The sequence below is a fragment of the Cavenderia fasciculata genome, assembly GCF_000203815.1.
Source record: "Cavenderia fasciculata unplaced genomic scaffold Scf_Dfasci-G-o-33e01.r1-3, whole genome shotgun sequence".
NCBI classification, from domain to species: Eukaryota; Evosea; class Eumycetozoa; order Acytosteliales; family Cavenderiaceae; genus Cavenderia; species Cavenderia fasciculata.
Window position 1 is genome coordinate 1,079,317 of NW_004457734.1, and position 27,573 is coordinate 1,106,889.

The 27,573-nt window shown below is 31.2% G+C and overlaps 9 protein-coding genes and 1 non-coding gene across 10 annotated transcripts; 3 read left to right on the top strand and 7 right to left on the bottom strand.

Annotated features, from left to right (window-relative positions):
* Window positions 1-14: 14 nt before the first annotated feature.
* Window positions 15-6,868, bottom strand: DFA_04655 (Zinc finger protein; the record flags this gene model as incomplete). Its single annotated transcript, XM_004360321.1, has 13 exons — window positions 15-254; window positions 339-714; window positions 837-1,545; window positions 1,610-3,286; window positions 3,365-4,037; window positions 4,122-4,381; window positions 4,727-5,080; window positions 5,158-5,224; window positions 5,399-5,425; window positions 5,470-5,619; window positions 5,690-5,855; window positions 5,948-6,028; window positions 6,306-6,868. The coding sequence occupies 13 exons, from the start codon at window positions 6,866-6,868 to the stop codon at window positions 15-17; spliced, it is 5,343 nt and encodes a 1,780-aa protein (XP_004360378.1).
* A 469-nt stretch (window positions 6,869-7,337) lies between these two features.
* Window positions 7,338-8,660, top strand: DFA_04656 (uncharacterized protein; the record flags this gene model as incomplete). Its single annotated transcript, XM_004360322.1, has 3 exons — window positions 7,338-7,760; window positions 7,844-8,217; window positions 8,600-8,660. The coding sequence occupies 3 exons, from the start codon at window positions 7,338-7,340 to the stop codon at window positions 8,658-8,660; spliced, it is 858 nt and encodes a 285-aa protein (XP_004360379.1).
* A 574-nt stretch (window positions 8,661-9,234) lies between these two features.
* DFA_04657 (uncharacterized protein) lies at window positions 9,235-9,594 on the bottom strand (the record flags this gene model as incomplete). The annotated part of the gene is made up of 1 exon (XM_004360323.1): window positions 9,235-9,594. The coding sequence occupies one exon, from the start codon at window positions 9,592-9,594 to the stop codon at window positions 9,235-9,237; it is 360 nt and encodes a 119-aa protein (XP_004360380.1).
* Window positions 9,595-9,674: 80 nt separating this feature from the next.
* DFA_04658 (uncharacterized protein) lies at window positions 9,675-11,698 on the bottom strand (the record flags this gene model as incomplete). Its single annotated transcript, XM_004360324.1, has 3 exons — window positions 9,675-10,087; window positions 10,158-10,248; window positions 11,336-11,698. The coding sequence occupies 3 exons, from the start codon at window positions 11,696-11,698 to the stop codon at window positions 9,675-9,677; spliced, it is 867 nt and encodes a 288-aa protein (XP_004360381.1).
* Window positions 11,046-11,118, top strand: DFA_04659. Its single transcript has one exon. It is a non-coding gene; the product is annotated as a tRNA-Arg (tRNA).
* A 311-nt stretch (window positions 11,699-12,009) lies between the features above and the next one.
* Window positions 12,010-14,156, bottom strand: uroc1 (urocanate hydratase; the record flags this gene model as incomplete). Its single annotated transcript, XM_004360325.1, has 3 exons — window positions 12,010-13,441; window positions 13,501-13,946; window positions 14,037-14,156. 3 exons carry the CDS (start codon window positions 14,154-14,156, stop codon window positions 12,010-12,012), a joined length of 1,998 nt encoding a protein of 665 aa, XP_004360382.1.
* Window positions 14,157-14,397: 241 nt separating this feature from the next.
* On the bottom strand, window positions 14,398-20,553 carry cigB (FNIP repeat-containing protein; the record flags this gene model as incomplete). The annotated part of the gene is made up of 11 exons (XM_004360326.1): window positions 14,398-14,900; window positions 14,964-15,271; window positions 15,337-16,062; window positions 16,131-16,207; window positions 16,273-16,576; window positions 16,633-16,838; window positions 16,892-18,477; window positions 18,657-18,806; window positions 19,133-19,626; window positions 19,700-20,022; window positions 20,101-20,553. The coding sequence occupies 11 exons, from the start codon at window positions 20,551-20,553 to the stop codon at window positions 14,398-14,400; spliced, it is 5,130 nt and encodes a 1,709-aa protein (XP_004360383.1).
* A 65-nt stretch (window positions 20,554-20,618) lies between these two features.
* DFA_04662 (uncharacterized protein) lies at window positions 20,619-22,139 on the bottom strand (the record flags this gene model as incomplete). Its single annotated transcript, XM_004360327.1, has 1 exon — window positions 20,619-22,139. The coding sequence occupies one exon, from the start codon at window positions 22,137-22,139 to the stop codon at window positions 20,619-20,621; it is 1,521 nt and encodes a 506-aa protein (XP_004360384.1).
* Window positions 22,140-22,708: 569 nt separating this feature from the next.
* On the bottom strand, window positions 22,709-25,787 carry DFA_04663 (uncharacterized protein; the record flags this gene model as incomplete). The annotated part of the gene is made up of 9 exons (XM_004360328.1): window positions 22,709-22,747; window positions 22,829-23,221; window positions 23,314-23,614; window positions 23,694-23,843; window positions 23,915-24,123; window positions 24,358-24,636; window positions 24,708-24,806; window positions 24,868-25,157; window positions 25,739-25,787. The coding sequence occupies 9 exons, from the start codon at window positions 25,785-25,787 to the stop codon at window positions 22,709-22,711; spliced, it is 1,809 nt and encodes a 602-aa protein (XP_004360385.1).
* Window positions 25,788-26,669: 882 nt separating this feature from the next.
* syn10 (putative syntaxin 10) lies at window positions 26,670-27,537 on the top strand (the record flags this gene model as incomplete). The annotated part of the gene is made up of 2 exons (XM_004360329.1): window positions 26,670-26,701; window positions 26,799-27,537. The coding sequence occupies 2 exons, from the start codon at window positions 26,670-26,672 to the stop codon at window positions 27,535-27,537; spliced, it is 771 nt and encodes a 256-aa protein (XP_004360386.1).
* Window positions 27,538-27,573: the final 36 nt, after the last annotated feature.

A 27,573-nucleotide genomic window follows, 5' to 3' on the forward strand; every position in this document is an offset into this window, starting at 1 on the left:
CTCTTTTCTCTATTTTATTTTCCAGCAGCTTTTTGAATTTGTGTAGCAGCATTTGACATTAAATTATCTTTTGTACCTTGACCAATATTACCAGAAACCTTTTCAAAATCACCCATGACACGTGATTTATGTTGTTCCAAAAAGTTTTCTTCTTCTGGTGATATGGCGAAACCAAGTTTCTTTAAAGCATATAAAATTTCAATACTTTGATCAATGTATGAATCTTTTGATATTTTTGCCAATTTAACATCTCTCTGTACAGAAATAATAAAGAAAAAATTAAGTATACTATTCTTTTCTATCCTTTCTTTTATCTTTTTATCTTTTTCTTGTCTTACTTGAATATTTGAAAGTTTATTACGAAGTTGACCTTGATCCTTCTTTGCAAACAATTTGATGACTTCAGGGGTTTTGAAAGCTTGAGAGACGGCAGCTTGAATAGCAAGTTGAACACTACCAAATTCACTGACAAGAGTCATATCGCCTCTCATCATCTTGTTGAGTGATTGTTCAAACTCTTTCATTTGCTCCAAAGTCTCTTTCTTTGTTTCATCGTATTCTTCTTGTGAAAGATCTTCTCTCAACTCTTCCAAGTCTTGTAATTGACTCAACAATCTATTTAATTGTTCTTCAATATTTGTCTTTAACTTTGATGTTTCTGATTGTCCTCTTGATGCCATAACTAAGATTATATATACTTGAAAAAGTAAATGTCTAAATTAAGAATAGAACTAAAAGGAGGAGAGAAGATCCTCGCAAAATCAGGGAGAACTTTTTTTTTTTTTCAAAATATTTTATTTATTTATTTTTTTTTAGATTAATTTGTTAATTTAAACTTTTCACTATTATTTAGGTGATGAATAAATAATTGTTTTAATCTATTATTATCAATTGTAAAACTAGAATTTAAATTTGGTATATCCAAATTGGTTTGTGGTTGATTATAAATTTGTGATCTACAGTATGGTTGACTGTTGTCTAAAGTTGGGATGATAATGACTATTGGTGATTCCATCATTACAAATAGTCTACAATGATTCTCCAAGCATTTATGTGAATGTAATGAATTAGACACTGAACATTTGGTTCCTGGTTCACCTAAACATACCATATTCCCACAATAGAGACATAGACATGATAGAGTTGTTATTTTACATTTACATTTTTGGGCAAATGGATAAATATATTTTTGATAGAGTGATAATAGGTTTTCTGGTAATTCTGTAAATTGAATTGAATTTTGATATAGTTGAATTGGTTTGACTAATCTATTTGGATCGATATTGACATTGTTGTTTGAAACATTTAATTCAAAACTAGATGGATTGATTTGACATTTATCTATTAATGACGATTCCAAAAATTCTAGATTATTAAATTGCTCCAATGAAAATGGTGACAATCTTGTAGGTTTCTTTTCAAATCCATCAATCAATAATTTAAATAATAGTATTTGTCTTAGTATTGGTTTTTTCATCATTTCAAAAGAAGAAGAAGAATTTATTTCAATTTCTTCTCTAATATCTTTAATTATATTATTTATACCTAAAAGAAAAATAAAAAAAGTAAATTAATATTTTTTAATTATTTCTTTTTTTAATATACCTACAATTTTGAATTAAAATATTTGGATTTGAATTATTTTCTTTAAAATAATATTTAAAAGTTAAATTTATAAATGGAAATAATAAAGATTCAATATTACTATCTAGAAATTTTTGTCTTTTGTCAATTTTAAAATTAAAAATAATTTTAAATAATTGTAAGATGAAAAATTCTCTATCAAAATCTGATTGAGACATTGCATAGTAGGGAGTATCTGAATAACAAGTAAATTGACGACTTTTTAATTCCAAAATTAAAAGATTTTGAATCACATTTTTCCAAAGACTTGAATATTTTTCGACCTTTTCAGATTCTAACTTTAATAACTCTAAACATGTACTTTTTTCATATTCTCGATTGGATTGTCCAATATTGGTTGGAATTGTAATATTGAAACTTTTTGAGCAAAGAGGACATGTTTTACGAGAATAACCAACCAAACATTTACTATGAATAAAATGACCACAACTTGTAAGATGATTTGAATAATGATCAATATTTGAGTAAAGTTTTGTCAATCCAAATGATGAACCATCTTTAATTGTATCTATAAATTGAATATAACCTTGAGGATTTGTCTTTTCAAATTCATTTAAACTTTTTCTATAGGATTGTCCAATCAATGATGATTTTGAAAATTTACAAAAAGTATGAATTGTTTCTTCTGGTAAAGGTCCATTTTGACATATTACACATTGGATATCAGTATCCTCGGAATCTTCTGAATCTTCCAAATCCTCCTCCTGCTCTAATTGAAACTTTAATTTCATTTGTTGAAGTTTCATTTTTTCTAATAATTTTTTTTGATTATCAGTTCTAGATTTGATTTGACTGTCAATTTCATCCTTGTCTTGATCTGTCAATTTTAAATTGATTTTTTCAAAATAGGTTTGAAATTGATCACTAATGGAAACCAAAATTTTAAAAATGAATTCGGTTGTTGGGATTAATTCATTATTGACAGTGGCCTTTGTATTTTTCCATCTATCCATGATGACTTGGAATATTGACATTGATTGATTTGATTTTGTTATAAAATTTGTAAAAATCATTAATAAACAATCATCCAATGGAGGACCTTCTTTTTCATCAGAATCTAATAAGAGTCTTTCTAGTATTGGCACATCTAATGGTTGAGTTGAAATATCCTTATATGATCCAAGTAGTAACGCAATCATATAATATAAATCATTGATTAATTCTTCTGATGGTTCCAAAGACTTTGACAGTTCTGGAATTGGAACTTTTGATTTTGTATGAATTTGAACCAAAAAATGACCAACCAATTTCATTAAAAATACTTGATCCAAATTTAATTTCATCTTTGTTAATGTAGGAGGATTGGGATAGGAATTTTTTGGTGATTGATATTTCCCATTGATTGTTTTAAATGATTTTAAATTTGTCAATGTATGATAGGGATAATATGGATCAATTAAATGCCAATATTCCTTTTTCAATGATTTGCTCTCGTCCAACATTTCATCAATAATATCCAATATCACCTTTTTAGATGTATCTTTAAATATTAATTCATCTCTATTTAATTTGGATGATAATTCTAATATATTAACATCCAATGCCAATAATTGTACAAAATGATATTTAATATCATCCACTGTTGGTTCAAGTGTTGCTCTACATTGTATAATTTGAATTAAAATAATTATTATTTCATTTACTAAAATAAAAAAAAGAGAGAAAGTTAATAAAAAAAAGAATAGTATTCATTTTGTTTTTGTTTGTTTTTTCAATTTACATTTAAAACTTGAATTTAATTGTATTAAAATATTAAAAAAGTTTTTACTGCCAATAGTTGACATTAAAACTTGTAATAGGAAAAGATCCATCATTTTATCCTTTGATTGAAATAAATAATATTTTACTTTTGAACCAAAATTAAAATGATTTAAATGATAGGTTGAAATGGTTTTGATTATTAATTGTATGGCCGACATGTTGATGGATTGTTGTAACAATTCAATAAAATTTGGTTTCTTTAATAATAAAGTTGATAATATTCTAAATAAAGTAAAATGTGGAATTATTGTAGAAGTACCATCCTCTTTTAAATCATTAATTGATTTACATAAACTATTAAAAAAATATTTTTCCAAAATATTTTGATTTCCTTCAAGTTTACAAATCGTCTTGGTTATATTACAAAGAGCAATTTCTTGAAGAAATATATAATCCAAAACATTTGAATTTGGAAAGGATTCCTTTCCCAATCCAATTGAATGAAATCCTTTTCCAACTCTAATCAAACCATCAATAATCTCTAAAGCTATATCTTGTTGTTGTTGTTGAATACAATTTAAAATCCTTTCATTACTAAATAATTGTGGTATAAATTGTAAATCTGATCTTGGACAATCTTCAGTTTCTATTCCTTTTTCATAAAATATTTTTAAAGTTTTTATATTTATATTCTAAAAAAAAAAAAAGAAAGAGAGAGAGAGAGAGAGAATTAATTATAATTTATAATTTATCTTTTTTTTTTTAGATATAATTACAGCAATATTAATTATTTCTTTAAATAAATTTGGATTTAAATTTTGATTTCTAGATATTAATTCAATCATCCAAATATCACCAACATAACAAGTAGCAACGAGATAGATGATTTTAGAATCTGGACGATCTTGACAACAAGCCGAATAAGAATGAATGAATCGTAAGAGAAAGAGGTATCTAAAATGACGATTACTAGATACCAATGGTGTTACAATTGGATAGATATGATGGAGTATATGTGGAAATTTGATGGTTTCATCTAAAAATTGAATATTAACTTTAATAGTTTTAGTTTTTGGATTTATGGTTTTAGAAAATCAAGGAGAACCAATCAAATTTGATTGTATGACTTGTAAAAGATATGCATATGATACTTATAGTTCATGTTTATATAAGCGTCCATCTGGTGGCTATGTACATATAAAAGAAAGAAGATAGATAGATTATTTAATATTAATTTCTATTTTTTATTTAGTGTTTAGAAGAAAGATTTAAAAATTTAAAGATTTGTTCAGATTATGGATGTAATTGATTCATAAATAAATAACATTTATTTTCTCTTTTCTCTCTTTTCTCTTTTTCTCTTTTTCTCTTTTCTAATGACGATAATGAGAATGATCTCTTTCACTTCTATCTCTTTCACTTGCTCTGTTTTCTCTATCGCCGCCGCCTCCGCCGCCTCCTCCTCCTCTACCACCTTCAAAACGTTCACCTCTCATTTCATAGGAAGATGTGTATTCACGTCTCATTGGGCCACCACTGCCACCTCCGTAGGGGCTATAACGGCTGTCGCCATAGGTTGGCTTGGTTGGGTAGCCACCTGTAGTTGGTGGAGCTGAATATGGGTATGGATAAGAGTAGTATCCACCATGAGCTGCTGAATATGGTGGTGGTGGTGGTGGATAAGTTGGTGGATATTTAGAATATGCTGGTGGATATGGGTATGGATATGAACGATCTAAAAAATGGAAAACAAGAAAATTAATAAAAGGTAAAAAAAGATTTGATTTTGATAAGTTTCTTTCTTTTTCTTACATCTTGTTTTACGATCAGCACCCATATATGAACCTGGTGTAGAGTCTCTTGGTTTAGATCTTCTTGACTATTAATAGTTTTTGGGTTGAAAGTTGTAAGAAGAGGGTTGGAGGGGTGGGAGTTGGTTAGTTGACGTTGTTTTCAATTGTGGTATTGTTAATGATGATGATGATGATGATGATGATGATTGATGATGAATTATTATTATTATTTGTTTTTTTTTTTTGACCCTAATATCTACACCTTTATTATTAGTAGAATCAATCAACTCTAAAAGAAAAAAAAGAAAAATAATTATATTTACTACATTACCTTTTGAACTTTAATTGGATAACCATCAATCTTTGTACCATCCATTAAACGGATAGCCTCATCAGCTTCTTCTGATGTAGCATAGGTAACAAAACCAAATCCTCTTGAAATCTTTGTATTTGGATCAACTAGTACTGAACAACTTTTTACCTAAAACAAATAAAAAAAGATAGATATTAGTTATCTTTCACATTCCCCTTTACTTTTTTCATTTCTTTACCTTTCCATAAACTTCAAACTTTTCTTTTAAATCATCTTCTCTAATTCTTATACCAAAACCTGCAACATGAATAGTATCACCAGTACCTGAATCAATACTTGAACTTGTAGTTGTTAATGGACTAAGATCATCTTTTCTATCAACTGGACTCATAACTCTATCATTTCTAAAAAAAAAAAAAAAGAGAGAAAAGTTAGTATAAATATATATATTTGATTAGAGATCTCTCTCTTATCTGTTGTTCTTTGTTTAACATACTCTCTATCTCTATCTCTTCCACTTGCTACTCTTTCATCTCCATAACGATCATATTCATCAGATGGTGATTTCACCATGACTCTTTTATAATTAATTTATAATTAAAAGTGTTAATTGTAAATGTAAAAAGAACTAGAGAGAGATCAAACAAAAGGTGTGTGACATTGAGAAAAAAAATAATAAAAAAAAATAAAAATTAATTTGTTTTGATTATAACTTTTGATATATTGCTATGATGATGATCAATATTTATTTATACTTTATACTTTTTACTTTTTACTTTTATTTATTTTAACAAGTAATACTTATATAATCATTTTCAAATTTATAAGGATCATTATATTCACACTGTTCAAACATTGTAGAAGAGATGCAGTTACCCATAGTACAGACTTGTTGAAATGGCATACCATTGTTGCACCAAAACTTAAAGGTTTGAAGTGTGTTTTGGTAGATGGTATTGTCGGTATAGTAGAAATACATTGCATAGTCTCCATTGCATTGACTGTCACCTTGTCTGAATCTTGTTTGACGGTACCCTTGTTTGGGAATGTATCCTGGATCTTGGACGACACTCATGACGGCAGTATCATCAACATTGTAAAAGTAACCATGATCGGCCCATGACACTTGGTAGCAATTGCCAACAGCAAAGGTCTTTTGTGATGATGGTTTGGTTGAATTGCTACAATACATGTTGTCCCAAGAGTAAAAGGTGGCTTCTTTTTGATTGTCATCATAATCGACCCAATAACTTGCACCAAACAATGTAATACATTCTCCTACCAACCAAGAATATCCTGTTCCATTTACTGCTCCACTACATCCATTTCCATTTGAATAAGGTGTAAAGTTTATATATGTTAATCCAAATACAGATGTCTGTAAAAGTATAAATATAAAAGTGATAAATAATTTCATTCCAAATAGATAAAGATAATTTAGAGAGAAAGAGAGAGAGAAAAGAAAAAAGATTATGATTGATGATGTCACAAGCAAGACGAGTGAGTGGTCACATGACCTTGTTTAACCCATCAATATTTTAAAATATCCTGAATGGGATATTTTTTTTTTTTCAAAAAGACAAGAAAGAAAAAGACACATGGTTTTTTTTACTTTTAGTTCTTTTTATTTAATCACAGACTATTGTAACATTTTTTTTGTTTAAATTTGGATGGATAGATTATAACAACAATGAAAGTCGCGACATATGATGATATATGTTCATAATATTATGTGGTTGTTTTTTTTAGAGTGATCCAACACACCTTTTTTGTTCTTTGGTGTTCTTTGTTCTTTTTTTAAAATTTTAAATTATTGCATATGGATAGATAAACTATAAATAACAATTAAAAAAAAGCAAGTATTAATTAATATGAATCAAAAAAAAATGAAAATAATAATAATAATATTAATAATTTGTTTAAACTATTATAGTTTTTCAGCACCAATTAATCAATCATGTAATAATTTATTTAATCAATTTCTTCAATCAAATGATTGTATTGTTGCATCAGTTTCTGGTGTACATAAATATAGTCTTGCTCAAGAAGGTTTAAAAGGTTTTCTCCAGGTTACAAGTGATGGCAAGTTAAATCAAACGGCTCCATTTACTAGACTCCAAACCTATGAAACTACTTGTTACAAAAACAAATTACAACCATTTAGTGTCCATGATGCTTTTTACACTAAATCTTTTGTAATTGATATTGCAAATAGTTCAATTCAAATTGATGGTGTGACTAATAGTTTGTTTTGTGATGACCAAGGTTTTGCTCATTTTATTCAAAATGATTTTTATTATTCTTTAATTGTATTTATAAAAAAGGAAAAAGAAATGAAATATATATAGATTAATATTTAATTTTTAATATTTTTTTATTATTTTTTTTTTAGGTAAGAGGGACAGGATCAAAAAATTGTCCATCTCTTCAATTTGGTGAACCATGTGGTATTCCAGATAATGGATTCAAGATTACGACCAAGGTAGAGTTGGAGGAACAATGGAATTATCCACAGGACCAAAGTAAAATAGAGTACAAGTACAAGGTGACGGTGACCAATAGTGAGACGTATGCAGTGTCCAATGTGATTCTTGGATTTGTTGGAGGTTGGACACCTGTTCAGATTTGGTCCGTCAATGTACAGGGTGATACGGTTAGCTTCCCTGATTGGTTGAGTAGTTTGGCTCCTGGTGCAAGTCATGTGTTTGGTTTTACGTCGTTGGCTACTAATCCTACTTTTAAGGTTGTTGGCTCGGTTAGACAGTAGTAGTAATAGTAATCCATTGTTGGAATAATAAATATCTAGTGAATCTCGTCGAGATCATTTTTTATTAAAACTCCATTCTTTACAATCCTAGGGTTCCACTTTTTCTCATGACTTTGAATCATGAGATCACAGGATATAATCAAGGAAAGGTAGTATAATTCAGTTGTAACGAATTTTTTTTTTTAAGAATATCACAAGAAGTGTCTATGTTGATTGGTTTTAGTTTTACCCATGTCTCTGTCAGATGCTTCGAGGTGGATGTATAGGGCTATGAGACGAACGGGCTGACAAATCTATTTTTTACTTTAAATATTAATGGATGTTTTGCTCAGTTGGAATAGCTATTGGATAAAATCGAAAAAACATTTTTTTTTTTTAAAGTAATTCTTTTCCTGTTCTCTCCTATCGGGAAGAGTACTCAGAAGTTACAAAGTTTTATTAATTATACATTTTAATTGACCAGCAAGAAATAAAGATTATCTCGAGAAGAATAAAAGTTAATTTGTTCTGGGGGTTTGTCCATGTCTATGATACATGTTTTATTGACGCTGATCATGTATCTTATTGTATAGTGTCAAGCATGTTGGATTGTTTTGGATTGTTGCTTGTTCTAAAAATAAATTGGTTAAAGATATCGCTAATTTTTTGTTTTTTTTTTTTGTCACATTAGCACTTTTGGCTGTAACATTGTGTTCTATAATTATTCAAAGTTATTATTATTATTATTTAGTAAATTATTATATTATTAATATTATTATTGATAGTTGTAGAGAGAATAGAAGAAGATGAAGGTGGTGAGGAGGATGAGAAGAATGAGGTTGAGGGTGATCGATTGCAGATGAAGAGTACGCAAAGTCTTGTACCTCTCCAAATGACTGGGTAGTGCGATCTTGTAAACAGTAGGATGGTTGTAGTTGGAGGAAGATCAAAGGATGATAGTTTGTATTCGTTCTGTGAATGTATGTATTAATGTTTCATCGGTTTGGCATATCATTTAGCAATCTAGCTCGCAGGAATTATTCAGTGAATGGTTCATCTCTTTGGTGACGTAGATCATTACGTCGGAACCATATTCGTTCGAGTGTTGCAGCGACCAAGTTGGTAGTCATTGGAGTTTGTTTGAGGTTGAGGAGGGTGATGTCCCAAACTGGTGGTGGAATGTTGGCAGCAGTAACCTCTTTCAGTATCTTCACTGGCAGCGTGGTCTCCTTGCATTGAAAGAACAAATGCTTGGAGGATTCGTCTTTGCCACACGACACGCAGATGGAGGCGACTGGGTCACCCCTGACGAGCGGGAGACATTTGGTTACATATTTCCAAACCAGAACTCGACCCTTTGGTAACACGATGGTAGAAAGAGCAGCTAGTGCATTCATTGGATACACTCTGTCATCGGTTGCTAGGATATTTTGGCCTGGGGTCGGGTCGTACACATTCCACTTTTCGTTGGCTATGGTCAGCCTTTGGAGGTACACTTGCTTGAGAGGTACTCTTCCTCTTTGTTTGGTTTCATTGCTGGCTTGGGAACAGCCTCTCTGCTGACGTCGTAGGGTTGGGTAAGCTTCTCCCACTCGCTGCGGCAGAGACGAACAAAGTGGTTTGGTTTGTCTTGGTTGAGTTGGTCCATCCATGATTGGGCAAATGAAACCTTTGCGACTCGATTGTCGTGGAGGAACCTTTCGAACATCCATGCCTTTTGAGCGTGGAATCTAGCGTTGAGGTCCCAGAGGTTGACCACCTTGGTCGATCGATCGTATGGAGCGTTTCTTGGACATGGTTCTTTTGGTTGGCTTTGATGGGTCGTACTCACGGTCGTTGCTGAACATGAACCAATCAATAACCTTTTCCAATCTGGTGATTGCCTCGTGACTAGGTGATTCAAGGTACGTAAAATAATTTAATTGTGACAAACCATATGTTTTGAGCAAAGCTAATTTACCTCTGTAGTTATTGTTGTGTTTAGGTTTCCATCTAATCAAATCGTTGATTACCTTGTCAATACGCTCTGGAAGGTGTGGTACCAAACCAAACTGGTTAAAGTAATAGCCGAGGTATCGTTCTTTGCTTTCCTTGTCCATCAGTGGGTACGGTAAATTGGTTGGACTGCCAGGTGACATGATCACACATTTGTCAGTGTTGACTTTGGATGAAGTAGCTTTACAGAACAGCTGAATCCATTCGTCCATTAGTTTAAATTCTTGGATGTTTTTGGCAAATGTAGACGTGTCGTCGGCAAACTGGAGTAGCTTTACCCAGTTGAGGTGGACAAGAGGCGGTGGCTTTCTCTGTTTGGTTCCGAAAGCTGGTGGTGGGAGCATAGAGAGAGAGACTGGTGGCTTTGCAGTTGTGGTGTCGACTGAGCTAAACACCCATGTCCATTCACCAAGCGACACCACTCTTTACCCCCTCAACAAGTGGGTAGACTACATAACGCGCCTCAACAACCTCGCAGACTAGACTATTCAACAAGAGTGATAAAGAGTGGTGTCGCTTGGTGAATGGAAGAGAGAGATTGGAAAAACAGCGTGTAAATACGCCAAAAAACAAATCCAAAAACACTAGAGTCAATGGATGTTTAGCTCAGTCGGAAGAGAGAGATTGGAATAACAGCGTATAAATACGCCAAAAAACAAATCCAAAAACACTAGAGTCAATGGATGTTTAGCTCAGTCGGAAGAGAGAGATTGGAATAACAGCGTATAAATACGCCAAAAAACAAATCCAAAAACACTAGAGTCAATGGATGTTTAGCTCAGTCGGAAGAGAGAGATTGGAATAACAGCGTATAAATACGCCAAAAAACAAATCCAAAAACACTAGAGTCAATGGGTGTTTAGCTCAGTCGGAAGAGCGATTGACTTCGAATCAATAGGTCGCAGGTTCGAACCCTGCATCACTCATTTTTTGTCAGGTCGTTCGCATTATGAATCTATTCAGAACAAATACCAAACGTCCCACGGTCTGATGGCTCTTTCCATTCGCATGGTGGTCTTGTACTTTTTATCCTCTACGTAGAGGTTAGTTGTAGATGACCATAAGAACCACGCGATAAAGTTGTCGAGTGAGTCGAATTGTTGGTGTGTCGAGGTAAGAGTGGTAGACTAGGGGGGATAATACATAGGATTTGAGAATATTGACCTTTGCCTTTAGTGTGATTGAGTCCTTTTTCCATTTGATCAGTTTCGCCTTTGCACCATTTACGATATCTTCTAGTTTCGAGGACAGCCCATCTTTCGAAAAGTTGAGGCCCAAGTATCTTTCTATACCTGCAATGGGGTAAGACGTGTCTCTGTTTTGTTGGTCTGGTATGGTTACTTTTGATCCGTTGTCGTCTGGTTCGATGAGAATGACTGATGACTTGTCCTCATTGACCTTTGATGAAGTTGCTTTACAAAAGAGGTCAATGCAGCTGTTGATGAAACGTTGCTGTTTGAACAATGTTGCAAATGATGCAGAGTCATCGGCGATGCCTACGTTCATCACTACAAAAATGACGAACAATCTACAACTAATTGGAACCGAGACCCAATGGAACTTTCAAACTCTCAACTTTAAAATCAACAGGAATCTCTCTCCTACCCAACAAGCCAACTACAATAACCTCACCTCAATAATTCAGCCAATAACAACAAGCTCTAAGCCTCCAACCTCCAACACAAATGATTGCAACTCAACACAAACAACACATATAAAAAAAATAATAACAACATTTAAAATACAATTTTGTAAAAAAAAAAAAAATAATATCATTTGTAGCTTTTAATATTTATTTAAGATTATCTTTTCTCTCTTTAAAGTCCCAAATCCAACAACAATTGATCATTTGTATGATTTGGAATCGTAACTTGCAACAATGGATCATGTTGCATAGCTCTATTAATGGTAGCTTCAGCGTTATCATTGTAACTCCAAGATCTACGAGCGATACCATTATTTACATCCCAAGCGAGCATCATACGAGCACGGCTATCTGCATCGGCAGAGCCATCGAGGACAAGACCAAAACCACCATTGATAGCTTCACCCCAACCAGTTCCACCACCATTGTGAAGTGAAATCCAAGTAGCACCACGATGAGCATCACCAACAAAGTTTTGAACTGCCATGTCTGCACAAAATTGAGAGCCATCGACAATATTACTAGTTTCTCTCCAAGGTGCGTCAGTACCAGATACATCGTGATGATCACGACTAATGACGACTGGTGCTTTAAGAGTACCATCTTTGACAGCATTGTTAAAGGCAATAGCAATTTCTACACGACCAATACAATCTGAATAGAGAATACGAGCTTGCGAGCCGACAACAAGACGATGTTGACCAGCTTGAGAAATCCAAAGATGATTATCATTGTATTGTTGATGGACGTTGTTTGGAATATCACCATTACGTAAACGTTCAATGACTTGGCGAGAAATGGTATCTGTTTTTTCGAGGTCAGTTGGATCATTTGAAGTACAAACCCAACGGAATGGACCAAAACCAAGTGAAAATATATCACCCATAATATCTTGTACATAGGATGGATAAAGAAATTCTCTTTCATTTTTCATTATATTTGCTTTGGCACGTTTACATTCCAAAAGGAAACTATTTCCATAATCCCAAAATTTCATTCCACGTGCAGACAATGTATTGATTGCCTCTGCATGACGAACCAAACTCTTTTCAACGAGCAATTTAAATTCTGTTGGATTTTTGACCATCATTTCATTTGATTGTTCAAATGTAATGTCAACTGGATAATAACCACCATTGAATGGATTGTGAAGAGAGGTTTGATCAGAACCCAATTCAACGTCTACATCTGATTGTGCCAACTTTTCCCAAAGGTCAACAACATTACCATGATAGGCAATAGAGAGTGGTTTCTTTTCAATTTTGGCCAATTTGATACGATTAATTAATTCGTCAAGATCGCTGTATACTTCCATAACCCAACCTTGTTTATGACGTTTGGTTACAGCATCAAGACTAACTTCAGCTACAACACCAATAGCTCCACAAATGACAGCAGCCTTGGCTTGAGCACCACTCATACCACCAAGACCAGAAGTGATAAATAATTTACCGGCCAAACTTTCAATCGATAAATACTTTCTACCAGCATTCAACAATGTTATAGTTGTACCATGAACGATACCTTGTGGTCCAATATAACAATAACTACCTGCTGTCATTTGTCCATATTGTGTTACTCCAATTGCATACATTTTTTCATAACTAATAGAAAATAAAAATAAATTAATAAAATATTCCTATGTTTTTTGCAAACTATTTACTCTTGACGAGAAGAATAATTCGGAATAACCATTCCATTTGTAATGATTAATCTTGGAGAAGAAGGTAAACTTGGAAAGAGGCCCATTGGATGACCAGAATACATTGATAGTGTTTGATGATCAGTCATTTGAGAGAGATATTTCATAATGAGATGATATTGAGCCCAATTTGAAAAGACTGAACCATTGCCACCATAGGTGATCAATTCATGAGGAAATTGAGCAACTTCCTTGTCTAGATTATTCATAATCATCAACATGATCGATGCTGCTTGCTTGCATTTGGCTGGATACATATCAATTGGATATGCCTTCATTTCATAATCGATTGGTCTAAATCTATACATATAAATGTGACCATACTTATCCAATTCATCTAAAAATTCCTTTCCCAATACTTGATGATGTATTGTTGGAAAATATCTAAGTGCATTTTTTATTGCCAACTAAAAAAGAAGAAGTAAAAAAGAAGTAAAGAGTTAATAGACAATTCTTTCTCTCTCTCTATTCTTTCTTTCTCTCTCTCTCTCTATTACTTTTTTATCAAATGAATCCAATTTAACAGGTCTACCTGGTGCATGAGGTACAGATAGATCAATACCTGGGTGATTAGGTAAAGGATCAACAATTAAACCTTTTGATAATGATTCTAACATGTTCTTAAACAACTACAAAAAGTATAATCTTTATGAATGATAAAACCGAAATTGAAAATGAATGAACGTGATTCAATAAAAAAAAAATTAAAAAAAATTAAAAAAAAATGGTAAATTACAAATTTCCCCAAGGAGATAGTTAATATTATATTATTTTTAAAAAAGATATCTTTTTTTTTTTATATATTATCCGATACTTATAAATTCTAATATGCATGATTAAAAAATATGTTTAATTTATTTATTCTTTATTAATAATTTGATTTGTTTCTAAAAGATACATAAAATGGCTTTTTGAATTAATAGTCTTTGATGGGTCAACATGTGTAACATAAATACTTTCTATTTGGTTATTAATACCAAAATTATTATGACTTATTGTTTTGTTTTGATAAAAGGTGATATCTGTGAGACGATCATATTTGTCAAGTTTGGTTTGGCCTTTGTAAATACAATAATACGATTGCTCTTGTTTTATATTGTATTTTAGAATAAATACTGAATACCAAATTGTTGAGTTGATTACATTAAAATAGAGTGTCTCTTTTCCATTCAGTTCCAATGATCGATATGATACATGACAATGATTTCGTGCCCCATCATTTTCCATACCCAATTCGTGATAAACCTCCTTGGTGTAATCTGTTGGGTCATCTTGAACACAGACTATTAAATCTTTGTCTGTTTGATTAACAAATAGGATACTGGAGGGTGATGACAAGTATTGTTCTCCCTCGATCCATTCTAAAATTAAAATTATTATTATTAGTTTGATTAAACCCCATGTGATTATTAGAGTTAACATACTATTAGGGGCAATATTAGTCGAATGTCTATTTTGAATAAATCTAATATTAAGATACATATGATCATTGAATACACCATGTATATTTTCATTTTCAAATTTGTGGTGGAATAGATTATTGATTTCAGGATCACAGTCAACTCCACAATCTTCATTTAATTGGTATTGATTATCATGTTTGAAATGTTTTTTATCTATTTGACAGTAAATATGTGACTCTGATCTAAATGACACCACTCGAATTGTACCAAGAAATATTGTAAATTGAGTCTGTTTGGTTGGTGAAATCCACTTTAATTGTTCATTGTGCCTATAAAAAAAAAGGTTTAAATAAATCACATGATTTCAAGTAATAAAACATATAATATTACATACATTTGTATATAACCTAGACCATATTGTTTGTTTCCAATGACCAATGTAATATCATTAATACATAAATACTCTGGTATAAATTTGGTCATTGATGTGTAGGCACAACCATCACAATTGATATAGGTTTCGACATTTTTTCGATCGATATTGTATCGGTTAGTTGTTGTTAAACTAATGAGTGATGTTGGTGGTGGTGGATCTATTAAATTTCGGTAATAGGTAAGATGTTTGAGTTTTGGTAATGTTGTTATAATTGGGTTTAGATCGATGTTTAATTTCTTATTAGAGCAAACAAAAATTTCCAAGCTCGTCGGAAGTGCATCTTGTTCTATCGGACTGTTAAATGATTGTCCCAAAACCAACATCCAAAGCATTGGCAATGATGGTTCTTTTTTAATTGGCTGGTTAAATGATCCCAAGAGCTTGAGTTTTAAAAGACCACTTGGGAGATTGATCTTTTCGATTGGGTGATTATAATCCATAAGAACCAACTCTGTTATATTGTTGGGTATTGGTTCTTTGATAGGACTGGATAGTTCATATACCAATAGTGTGTCATTACTATTCATTCCTTCCAGTGTTTTTTCAAGGGATACCCTATCTTCTTGTTTTGGCTCTAATAATTTCTTGACAAATCCTATCAACTTGCTTGAATATCTTTCAGAGGAAATTATAATTTGCTTATTCTCTAGAAATAACTTTCTATTTTTATTATCGTCTGGGTGACTAGAGCAGATCAAATATTAAGGTTAATATTTCAAACTTAAAAAGTACATTTCTTAATTGCTACATACCAACATAATAATTTATGAATAGTTGATCCAAGAGAATAAATATCTGACAGTTTTCCATATTGTCTAAGTGTAGCCTCCTATTATTTTTGATAAGAATAGATTAGAGATCTCTATCAACATGAAAAGAAGAGTAGCTACTTACCGGAGATAGGTACCCCTCAGTCCCGTGAACACTACTACGGAAGCTATTGGCTTCAATAGAATTTTCTTTCTCATCTTTAAGCTTATAAATTTGATTGGCGTCTCTAAAGATCTTTTGTGTTTCAGAAATATATTTTGATGCACCAAAATCACCAAGCACCAATTGTCCATTTTCGCCAATAAATAAATTCAAAGGTTTTATATCTAAATGGAGAATATTTTTGCTTTCAAGTTGTTCCAACATTTTGAATACTTGTGAAATGTAAGACCATATTGTACTTTCCTCTATAGACTTTTTATCTTGACTAAAAATGGTGATAAGTTGGGAGTCTTTTTATTTCTTTAAATTGTAGATACATACACAGCTATTTTAATAATTTGTTCCAGATCACCACAGGTGCAATATTTGGTGACAATATAAAATTGTTTGTTATCGTCATCATCAAAATGATCGATATATTGAACAAAATTATCATAATTGATAAATAGTTTCATTATATCAACTTCTTTTTGTAACAACATTTGTTGATGTTGAGAGTTTCCATATTTTACTATTTTACAGACACTCTAATTTAAATATTAATATTAATTATCTATTTTCATTCGAGGCGAATACGTACTATTTGGGAGTTGTTTAAAACTAAATAAACTTGATTGGAGGTATGCCCAAATTTGTATAAAATGATGTATTTCTTTTGCTTAAATTCCAACAATTCTGTGCTATAATGTTTTAAAGTTGATTTAGGACCGTTTTGTAATGGAACATAATCGGCATACATTTGAGAGCGAATAGTGACCTTGTTCCTGTTCTCGCACTTAAATTCGTTCACAAACTGAAAAGAACTATACAAAACCATAACTTTTAGGAATACTTTTGCCAATTTGTCCAAACTTTGAATCGACCCTGACTCGCCTCTTGCCAAAAAAATATGAGAGAGTTTTTCTTCTGGACCTATTAATAGTATCGTCAAGTCATACTCGGTTGCGTTTTGAATAGAAAAAGAAGAGGACCCAGTTTCTTTTAAAAGTGAAAAGCTTAGGGGTACTGTCATTCTTTTGTTCTCTAAAATATCTAGGGCTTGACCTGAAATATGTTTTGGTATGCCAGAAAAAAATATGGCTGGTTCGGAAGACAAATTTAGGCTTTGCAACAATGGAGACACCCCTTTTAAAGTGGCTCTGAACGATTGTCCAAGTTTCAATGACTTGAGTGATGGTAGTAAACTAGCATCGATGTCATGATTATATTTGTTGCCAAACTCCAATGTTTCAAGTTGGACAATATTAAGGGAGGTGAATTGCGTATATTCTTGGCCAAATCGTAATAAAACTAGGCCATCTGGTAATACTCCTTCTGTTATTGGTTGATTATATTGATCTCCAAATTGTATTGTTGTTAAACCATTTGGTAGTACTCCTTTTGTTATTGGTTGATTATATTGGTCTCCAAATTGGATTGATGTTAAACTATTTGGTAGTAATCCTTTTGCTATTGGCTGATTATAATAATATCCGAATTGCATTGATGTTAAACTATTTGGTAACACACCTTCTGTTATTGGTTGATTGTATCTATATCCAAATCGTATTGATGTTAAACTATTTGGTAATACTCCTTTTTCTATTGGTTGATTATATTGATCTCCAAATTGTATTGATGTTAAACTATTTGGTAGTACTCCTATTGCTATTGGTTGATTATAATAGTAGCCAAATTGTATTGTTGTTAAACTGTGTGGTAATACTCCTATTGTTATTGGTTGATTATAATATCCTAATTGTATTGATGTTAAACTATCTGGTAGTACTCCTTTTGTTATTGGTTGACTATATTGATCCCCAAATTGTATTGATGTTAAACTATTTGGTAATACTCCTTCTATTTTTTGATTATATTGGTCTCCAAATTGTATTGATTTTAAACTATTTGGTAGTACTCCTTTTGCTATTGGTTGATCAAATTGGTCTCCAAACTGTATTGATGTTAAACTATCTGGTAGTACTCCTTTTGTTATTAGTTTATTATAGTGCACTCCAAATTGTATTGATGTTAAACTATTTGGTAGTACTCCTTTTGCTATTGGTTGGTTGTAGTATTTTCTAAATTGTATTGATGTTAAACTATTTGGTAATACACCTTTTGCTATTGACCGATTATATTTATCTCCAAATTTTAAAGATGTTAAACTATCTGGTAATACTCCCTCTGTTATTGATTATATTGATCTCCAAATCGAATCGTTGTTAAACTAATAGGTAGTACTCCTTTTGTTATTGGTTGATTATAATAGTATCCAAATTGTATTGATGTTAAACTATTCGGTAATACACCTTTTGTTATTCGCTGACTCCCATGGTTTTGAAATTGCAATAACTTTAAACTACTTGGTTGATTATCATGATTTCGAAATTGCAATGATGTTAAACTATTTGGTAGTACTCCTTTTGTTATTCGTTGATTATATCTATCTCCAAATCGTATTGATGTTAAACTATTTGGTAGTACTCCTTTTGCTATTGGTTGATTGTATCTATCTCCAAATTGTATTGCTGTTACCCCAAGTGGTAGTACTCCTTTTGTTATTGGTGATTATATTGATCTCCAAATTGTATTGATGTTAAACTTATGATCATTTCTAGAATAGCGAATAAGTTACGCAAGACCAAAAGGAGTATCTTTAAAGTATAGCTTTTAAAATAAATAAAAAACAAAAATTAATTTTTTGAAGAATTTGAAAAATATTACCATTAAAATGATTCCAATCCCTTTTATATTTAGATTTAGATTTTGATTTATTTTAGATTTAATTATTTATTAAAAGCAATAATAGTATTTGTTGGAACAGGAGTAGATTGAATACTATTACTAGCAGATTGTAGAGGAGTAGATTGTACAACTTCTTGTTCCGAGATATTGATTGCATCCCAGATACAATGAAGCATTTGAAGGTTTGATGGTTGATTGTAATCATCACCTTGACTAATATTATTGTAAACCTTTACAATCAACATTGCCTCTTGATAGGGTGATAAAATGGTTGAAAACTTTTGATACACTTCTAGGAGCAATTGTTTTTCATTTTCCAAATTCTCTTTGATACCATCCAACAGAGCACCCAATGCTGCAATATATGAAGTTTTGTTCATATCCACCATCATTGAATCATCTGAACCTGGTACACTACCAATTTGTGATCCCGGTGTACTTGGTGTATGATTCAAATCATCGCCACCACGATTTCTTTTGGCAAAATTGAAAATCTTTGCATGATAAAAATCTCTAACATCTCTTTTTAATTGTTGTCTTTCTTTTATCAATGATTGATGTCTTGTTGAACAATCTTGTCTCAGTTCCCTAGAAAATTAAAAATTAAGTATAAGTAAATTTAGATTCTTTTTTTTGTTTTTCTATTATTTTCCTCTCTTACTTGATCATTAAAATTTGATGCTCATTAATAGTAGCTTCTTCAATAAAACTTGACCACCATCTTGAATATTTTTCATTTACAGTTGAAGTCCAACCAGTTGGAGAAGATGGAACAATATCAGAAGATGGAGTACCAAGATCACCAAATGCTGTAGTTGGAGTTGGTGGTTGTTGTTGTTGTTGTTGTTGTACTACATTACAAACTACTGGTTGTGGATTATCACCTTCAAATAATGCCAATTTTGCTTGTGTACAAGGATTTATAATTTGTTTCATTTGATCTGTATAAATTTCATGTCTTGATTTTAATGCTTGATAAAATAACTAGAGAATATAAAATAATAAATAAATTGGAAATCTATCAATTTCTTCTATTGTTTTTTGTTTCTATTTTTTACTTACTTTTAGAGTATTTGTAATTGAATTAAATTGTAAAGGGTCAGATTGGTCAGGAGGTTGAGATTTTGTATTAAATTCCAATCTTTCAACAAGGATTGAAAGATCCAATTCTTCGGCTGGAATGGGAGGATTGAGTACTTGATCAAATTGATCTTCTTGTTCTTCTTCCTCACCCGTACAACCTGGAATATCAGATTGAGTTGGTTGTTTACCATTTTTAAGCATTGCATTTTCTTTGAGCAACTTGTTGGCAATCATTTTACTTTCTCTAGTTTCTCGTTTTAATCTTTCCATTTCAAGACGCATATTTTCCAACTTGTCTTCAATTTCGTGGACATAGGCTTTTTTTCTTTGACGATAATTTCTACTTGCTTGATTTTGACTTGCTCTTCTTCTACTCTTTTGTTTGTCAGATCCATCGTCTGGTCCATCATCATCATAATAATAACTATTCATTTGATTCATTAATCCTGCTGCTGCCGCTGCAGATCCAGTAGGTGTTGATATATTTGTATTACCATTTAATACAAATGGATTGGTGGTTTTCCATATAAACTAGATGAACTTGATGAACTACTTGTTGGTGATGAACTTGGTAATACAACAGTAGCAGCAGCAGCAGCAGGTGGTGGTTGAGTAGGGGGAGGAGGATTAGTAGTACCATTTGAAAATGTAGTAGTTGATGGTGTTGGTGTCAAAGCATTTGTAATTTGTGATTTTTGTACTAATCTTTGTAATTGTTGTGCCATTTGTTGTTGTTGTGGTGATGTTGTTGAAGAAGGTGATGAAGTTGGTAATGTTTGAATTGGTTGTTGTTGTTGAATTGTTGGTTGAATTGGTGGTTGTTGAATAATTCTAGGTTGTTGTTGCTGAGGTTGAGGAGGTGGAGGTGTTTGTTGAATTGGTTGTTGTTGTTGTTGAATTGGTTGCTGTTGAATTGATTGTTGAATTGGAGATTGTTGTTGCTGTTGTTGTTGTTGTTGTTGTTGTTGTAAAATTTGTTGTTGTTGTTGTAATTGTTGATATGCCTGAGTTAATTGAGCAATTACAGAAAATGGATTGGTATTAAAATTATTTGGTTGTTGAATAGATTGTTGTTGTGGTGATTGTTGTTGTTGTTGAGGTTGTGGTTGAGGAGGATAACCATTTCCTTGAGCAGTAGGTTGAATATTGACACCAAAATTTGAATTACCATCTTGATTTAAAGCAGCAACCAATAAATAATTCTTTTCATCTGTAAATGGTAATATACCCATATTCTCAGTTCCATTCATTAAATATGTCTTGAAATTATTTTGTTGTTGTTGTTGTTGTTGTTGTAATTGTTGTTGTTGTTGTATTTGTTGTTGTAATTGTTGTTGTTGTTGTTGTAATTGATGTTGTTGTTGATGTTGCAATTGTTGTTGTTGTTGATGTTGTCTCATTTGAGTTAAAACTGAAGTTGGTATCATATTTGGATTATTTGGATTATTTGGATTATTATTATTATTGGCATAAGAAAGATTACTATAATCATTTTGACTTGTATTTAATTGTTGTTGTTGTTGATGAGGTGACGAAGGAATATTATTATTGTTATTATTATTATTATTATTATTATTATTATTATTATTTGACATTATCGGACTATTTACATGTTGTTGAGGTTGAACAATAGGACTACTTAGATCATTTCCAGTTGGACTGTTTGGATGTTGTTGTTGTTGTTGTTGAACCATCATTTGTTTCAAGTATGGGTTTACTACTTGTTGTTGTTGTTGTTGTTGTTGAACAACATTTGTGTTGTTGTTGCTACTACTACTACTACTATTATTACTAGTATGAAGAGTAACAGGAGAAGGTTGATCAGATATACCAAAATAATCATACCCTCCTTCGAAATTGTTAGAGTAAGAGGAAGAGGTAGATGGAGGAGGAGGAGGAGGAGCCACCTGCACTTGGTTGGCCACCACTACCGGCGAATACCCATTATGATGATCGGTAGTGAAAAAGTCTGTTGGCATTAAATGTTGTGGACCAACAACATTATTATTATTATACATGGTTTTATATTAATTGTTTCTTTCTCTTATTATCTTTCTTTCTTTACTTTTCTTTTATTGAATGATTTTTAATTTTTATGTATTTGAATATATTGTAACTTTTTTGTTTGTTTTTTTGTTTAGTTTTAATATATATATCTTGCTAGTTTGTTTGTGCTAACTGTCTGTGCGTATTTATGTGTGTGTGTGTATAAAACAAAACAACAACAAAAAGAGAGGGGAGGGGGGGGTTTTAATGTAAAAGTGTGGGGTATATTGAATGAAACCTTCTTTTCCTCTTGTTTGTGATATTTGGTGGCTCGTCACTTAGGGAATCCAATTTTAAAACAATATTTATATTTTTTTTATTTTCGATTTTTTCATTTTGGTTGTTTTTTTTTTTCCTTCCTTTTCGATCCTTTTGCTCTCAATCAACCCGTAAAGATGTGAATACAAATAAAAAAAAACACACCCAAATGTTGACGTTAGAAGTTGATGTTATAAATGTGTGTGATCACAACATTCATCATGATGAATGCAATGCAATGCATTAATTTTTTTTTTCTTTTATTATTATTATTATTATTATTTTATTTTGTATAACAATGATCTGGAATTTTTCCTTGACTCTAAAAAATTATTAAATAAAAGAAAGAAATTATTGGTTAAATTCTATTATCTATTTTTTTGTTTTTTGTTTTTAGATTTACCTTGAACATTTGAAAAGTAGTAAAAGCAATATTTAAATCCCAACCACTATTGACAAGACAATCCTTTGCAAATTGATTATTCAATGAAGTCATTGTCATCAATTGTTGGATGATTTCTGCCTCGTTTGCGGGTGGTTGGTTTGCTCCGCCAGCAACACCATTTGGAGTAGCAGCAATGGGAGCGGTAGGTTCACCACCGTCCAATGATACTAATCTGGGCGATCTGATATATGGTCTAACGTTTAACTGTTCATTTAAAATGACAGCTTCCCAACCATTTTTAGCAGATTCGGATCCAGGTTGTGCTGGTACCAGGACAAAGGTTCTATCAAATGATCTCTTTGTAAAGAAGCTTGCTTCTGTAAAATGACCATGTGTTATTACATAGAGTGCCTAAAAAAAATTAAAATATAAAATAGAAAAATATAATTAGTATTAAAGAATGATTTCAATTTCTTTTTCTTTCTTTTTCTATTTTGTTTTACCTCTGGAGCTCCTGGAAAAGCAGGTGGTACAAAAAAGACATCAACAACAAAACTTTCAAGATTATGAACTGTTATTGGAAAGATTTTGAAGAAATCTGTGATTTTCTCTGATCCATAGATCAAGAGATTGGTCTTTTTGATCAAATCGGGTGATTTTATAAGGTTTCTGTTTTGTCTGATATAGGTTTTCGATGTACCTCTGTGATTTGATTCTGACGATGAAAATGTCATTGAAAATTTGGATTCTCCAAAATATGCGTTCGAAATTTCTACTCTTTTTTTATCAAATGATGTAAAATATCTAAATAAATAAATAAATAAAAAGAAATAAGTATGATATAATATATATTTTTGATTCTTTCTATCTATCTATGTCTTACTTTTCTAAAAATCTAAGAGCAAATTGTTGTCTATCTGGAGTTTCAAAAAAACTTGGTCTAAGTGGTGGAATTGGACTTGGTGGAAAATCTGATGGTCCAATTGGAACACTATCAAGGAAGTTCATATCTGGAAATCTTCTTGCAACTTCCCTATAAATTAAATTAAATATTAAATATTAAATATTTCTTTTTCCTTTTTTTTTTTTCTTTTTTTATCTTACATTCTATAATTTGGTAAAGAACTAATTGGATTATTTGAAAGTAATAATTCTCTAAGAGGTAATTCTGATAATTGATCCAATTCACTAAACTTGTTTAAATTGTTTGAATCAAAGCTGTAATTGACAATATGATCAAGTTTGAATTTTGAAATGGTAGAGTATGGTGCCAAAGTTGTAATATTATTATGTGCAAATGATATAGTGTTTGCCTAAATAAATGGAGGAGGAGGAAATTTAAACTTTAAATTAGTAGATTAAAAGATTATAAAATAGTTACGTTGACCAAAAAAAAAAAAAGAAAAGAAAAAAAAAGAAGACTTGTATCCTTTTTTTTTTTTTTTCCATTCCAAATCAATTCATTTTGACCCAAGAGAGAGAGAGGTTTGATTTTTGTTTGATTTTTGTTGGTGTTAAGTAATGATGATAGATAATTGATGATGTACCTTTGGGAATTTGTCTGTGATGATTCTGAGAAGAGGTCTAATGATTTTTGGATCGTTCATATCTACACCATGACCACTAGCAAGGTATGAAAGATCGAGCATTGGTGAATCTTTTTGATAGGTGGCGGTAATGTGTTTTTCAATCTTTATCATCTTGGCGTTGATTTCAGTTATTTTTTCTTTCATTGCTGATTTGTGATTATTTTGTTGACTTGGTGCCAATGTTTGTCTAATTCTATTATTTCCTGGTCCTGATCCTTCTCCTCTTGTTATTATTAACTAAATAGAAAAATAAAATAATTAATAAAAAGAAAAAGAAATAAAGAGTTTTGTATATAAATATGACTTACTTTATCTTTAATATATCTTGATCCACTAACTCCAAGTAATGATACTACATCTTCTGGTTTTTCTAATTGTAATACAAGTTTTTGATTTTTATAATAATGCTTAAAAAAGAAATAAATATAAGTATTCTATTCTATCTATTCTCTATTCTTCTATTCTTACAGTTTTAACATGCATATTTGGTTTATATGCTTTATTTTTGAGAAAGTCAATGACATCTATTGGATCAGATGTCATTGGGAGACCACCTATAGTAACGACAGTTTCTTCCATACCGCCACCGTTGTGACCACCTCCTCCGATGCTAACACGTCTTGGAGCATTCTTTTTTGCGTTTGATCGTACTATAATACTACCAACACTAGCTCCTCCACGTCCTCCGCCACGACCACCTCCACCACGTCCTCTTCCTCCTCCTCCTCCTCCACCTCTTCCTCCTCTATTTGACATGTCTTGAGAGTATAAATAAAATGTGTATATATGTATAAGGTAAAAAAGGTATAAAGGGTTGTTCTTTTGTTTCTGTGTTTCTAATCGAAATAAATAGATAGATAAAAACACTCAAAGAAGATGTATATAATTAAAAGAGAGAGAAACAAAACTTGTTGTTTTTGTTTCTTTTCGTCCGCACGAACAGACAGGAATTTTTTTTTTTGTATTTTTTTCGAAAATTTATCAATAGGTCTTTTTTATCTTTGGATTAGGTATATTAACATATTCTTCTATTCTTTATCATTCTATTCTTATCCCAAATATCCAAAAATAAAACATTCCAAAGAAGTTCTTCTTATTTTTTTACTCAAAAATAATAAAAGATAGTTGGTTTGGAGGACGGAGAAGAAATCAATATTTCTTTAGATCTCTATGGAATCTTTATTTATTATTTATATACAAGAGATATTAATACTTTTATTTATTTATTTATATTTATTTTTTTGTATTAGAGTCTATTTACATAGTTTCGTAACTCGAAAACTTTTGATCATGCAATACGACGATTTTTTATTTTTTTGTTTTTTTTTGTTTTTTTTACATTGGTTGTGGAGGGATGAGGTTAAAAACGAACGATTCGTATATTTCATTTTATCATTCATCTTTTGCAAAAGGTAATTAACTCTATACTTTATCTCTTTCTTTTTTCTATCTCCTTCTCTTTCTTTTTTTAATGATGAAAACCAGGCATTTGTCAGAACACTCCATGTCGACAAAACCGAAGCTACCTTATAAATTTTGGCTGACACTATACTCTACAACATACAATCTCTATCTCAACTCAACTCTTATCAATCAATTTACTAATCATTCTTTTCTTTACTTTAAAACAGATTTGGTTCATAATTATATTTTTGAGTGTCCCTAGGAAGAAGTGAAGAGTAGTCCCAAGTCTTCTTTTTGTTTTTGTGTTTTGTAAGTATAAACTTCATATCTCACTATTTTATATAAATATTATTTGTTCAAAATGATGAATTAATTTACGGTTGAACCTTTCATTCATATGTACTTTTCTTGGAGGTGTTTTGATAACATTTATTGTCTCTGATGTACAAATAATATTTATATAATATTTATCCCTTATCCCTCATAAACCAAACTTTATACTAATCAATATCTCTTTCTTTTTTACTTTAAAGGTTTTTGTTTGTTGTATTTGAAAAATGATTAAAATAAATATATTTGTTTCAAAATTATAACTGTCTTCTTTTTGTATATTGTAAAATATTATTTTGTTTTTTTTTCAACAAACACTACAGAGTGAGAATTCTCTCTCTTTGTCAATTAATTTTTTTCTTGAATGAATCATTGCAACGTTTTGAGGTTTTTTTGTTTAATTTAATTTAAAAATAACAAACAAACGAATAGATAGAAAAAAAAGAGAGAGAGAGATACTAGTTTAGTTATCATTACAGTCATATTTATTTATTTAGAGAGAGAGTAGAAGAGAGAAGAGAGAGTAGTAGTAAAAGATGTCACAAGATCCATTTTATATGGTACAAGCGTACGTACTTTTAGTATACAATTCATTTCTTTACATCTCCCTCCCTCTCTTACTTACTTACTTATCTATTCTTCTTCTTTTTTCTTTTTTCTTTTAGAGATGTACAATCATCATTAAGATTATTAACAAATGATCATACAAGATGGAAACAATTATTATTAGAGACCAATACAGCGACAAATGATGAATTTAAATGGACAACCAAAGAGTTAAAGAAAAGAGTACGACGACATGAAGAGACGTTGAGAGATTTATCCAATTCCAATATAGTAGCAGAAAAGTTTAGAGAAAAGTATTTGTTGACGTTTGACGAGATTGAAAGTAGAAAGAGATTTGTACGTGAAGCAAATGCAACGTTGGACATTATCAAACAAGACTTTAATAGTCCGACAACACATCAAAAGATTGAATCGGACAAACAAAAAGAGTTGCTCTACTCTGAGAAGCGAATGAATATTGAACAAGATTCTCGTTATAGTGGATTGCAACGAGCCGTAGAAGAAGACAATAATGATTATCTACGTGATAATATGATGATGCAACAACGTTATTACGAAGATCAAGACCAAGGTTTGGATATACTCTCTCAAAATGTCATGGAATTGGGTGAAATGACAAAAGTAATGGAAACGGAAATTAAATCTCAAGGCAATATATTGGATCGTCTTGGTGAAAGAGCTGCCAAATCTCAAGGTGCTCTTGGTAGTATGATGAGAAGATTGGATAGATTTATGACTCAAACTAGTAGTAAAGTTCAATGGACCCTAATAGCTATACTTGGTGTTATTTTCTTAATTTTAGTTATTATTTCTACTACTATATTAAAAAAGAAATAAAAAAACGTAAAAGTAAAAAGTATATTATTAATTTTG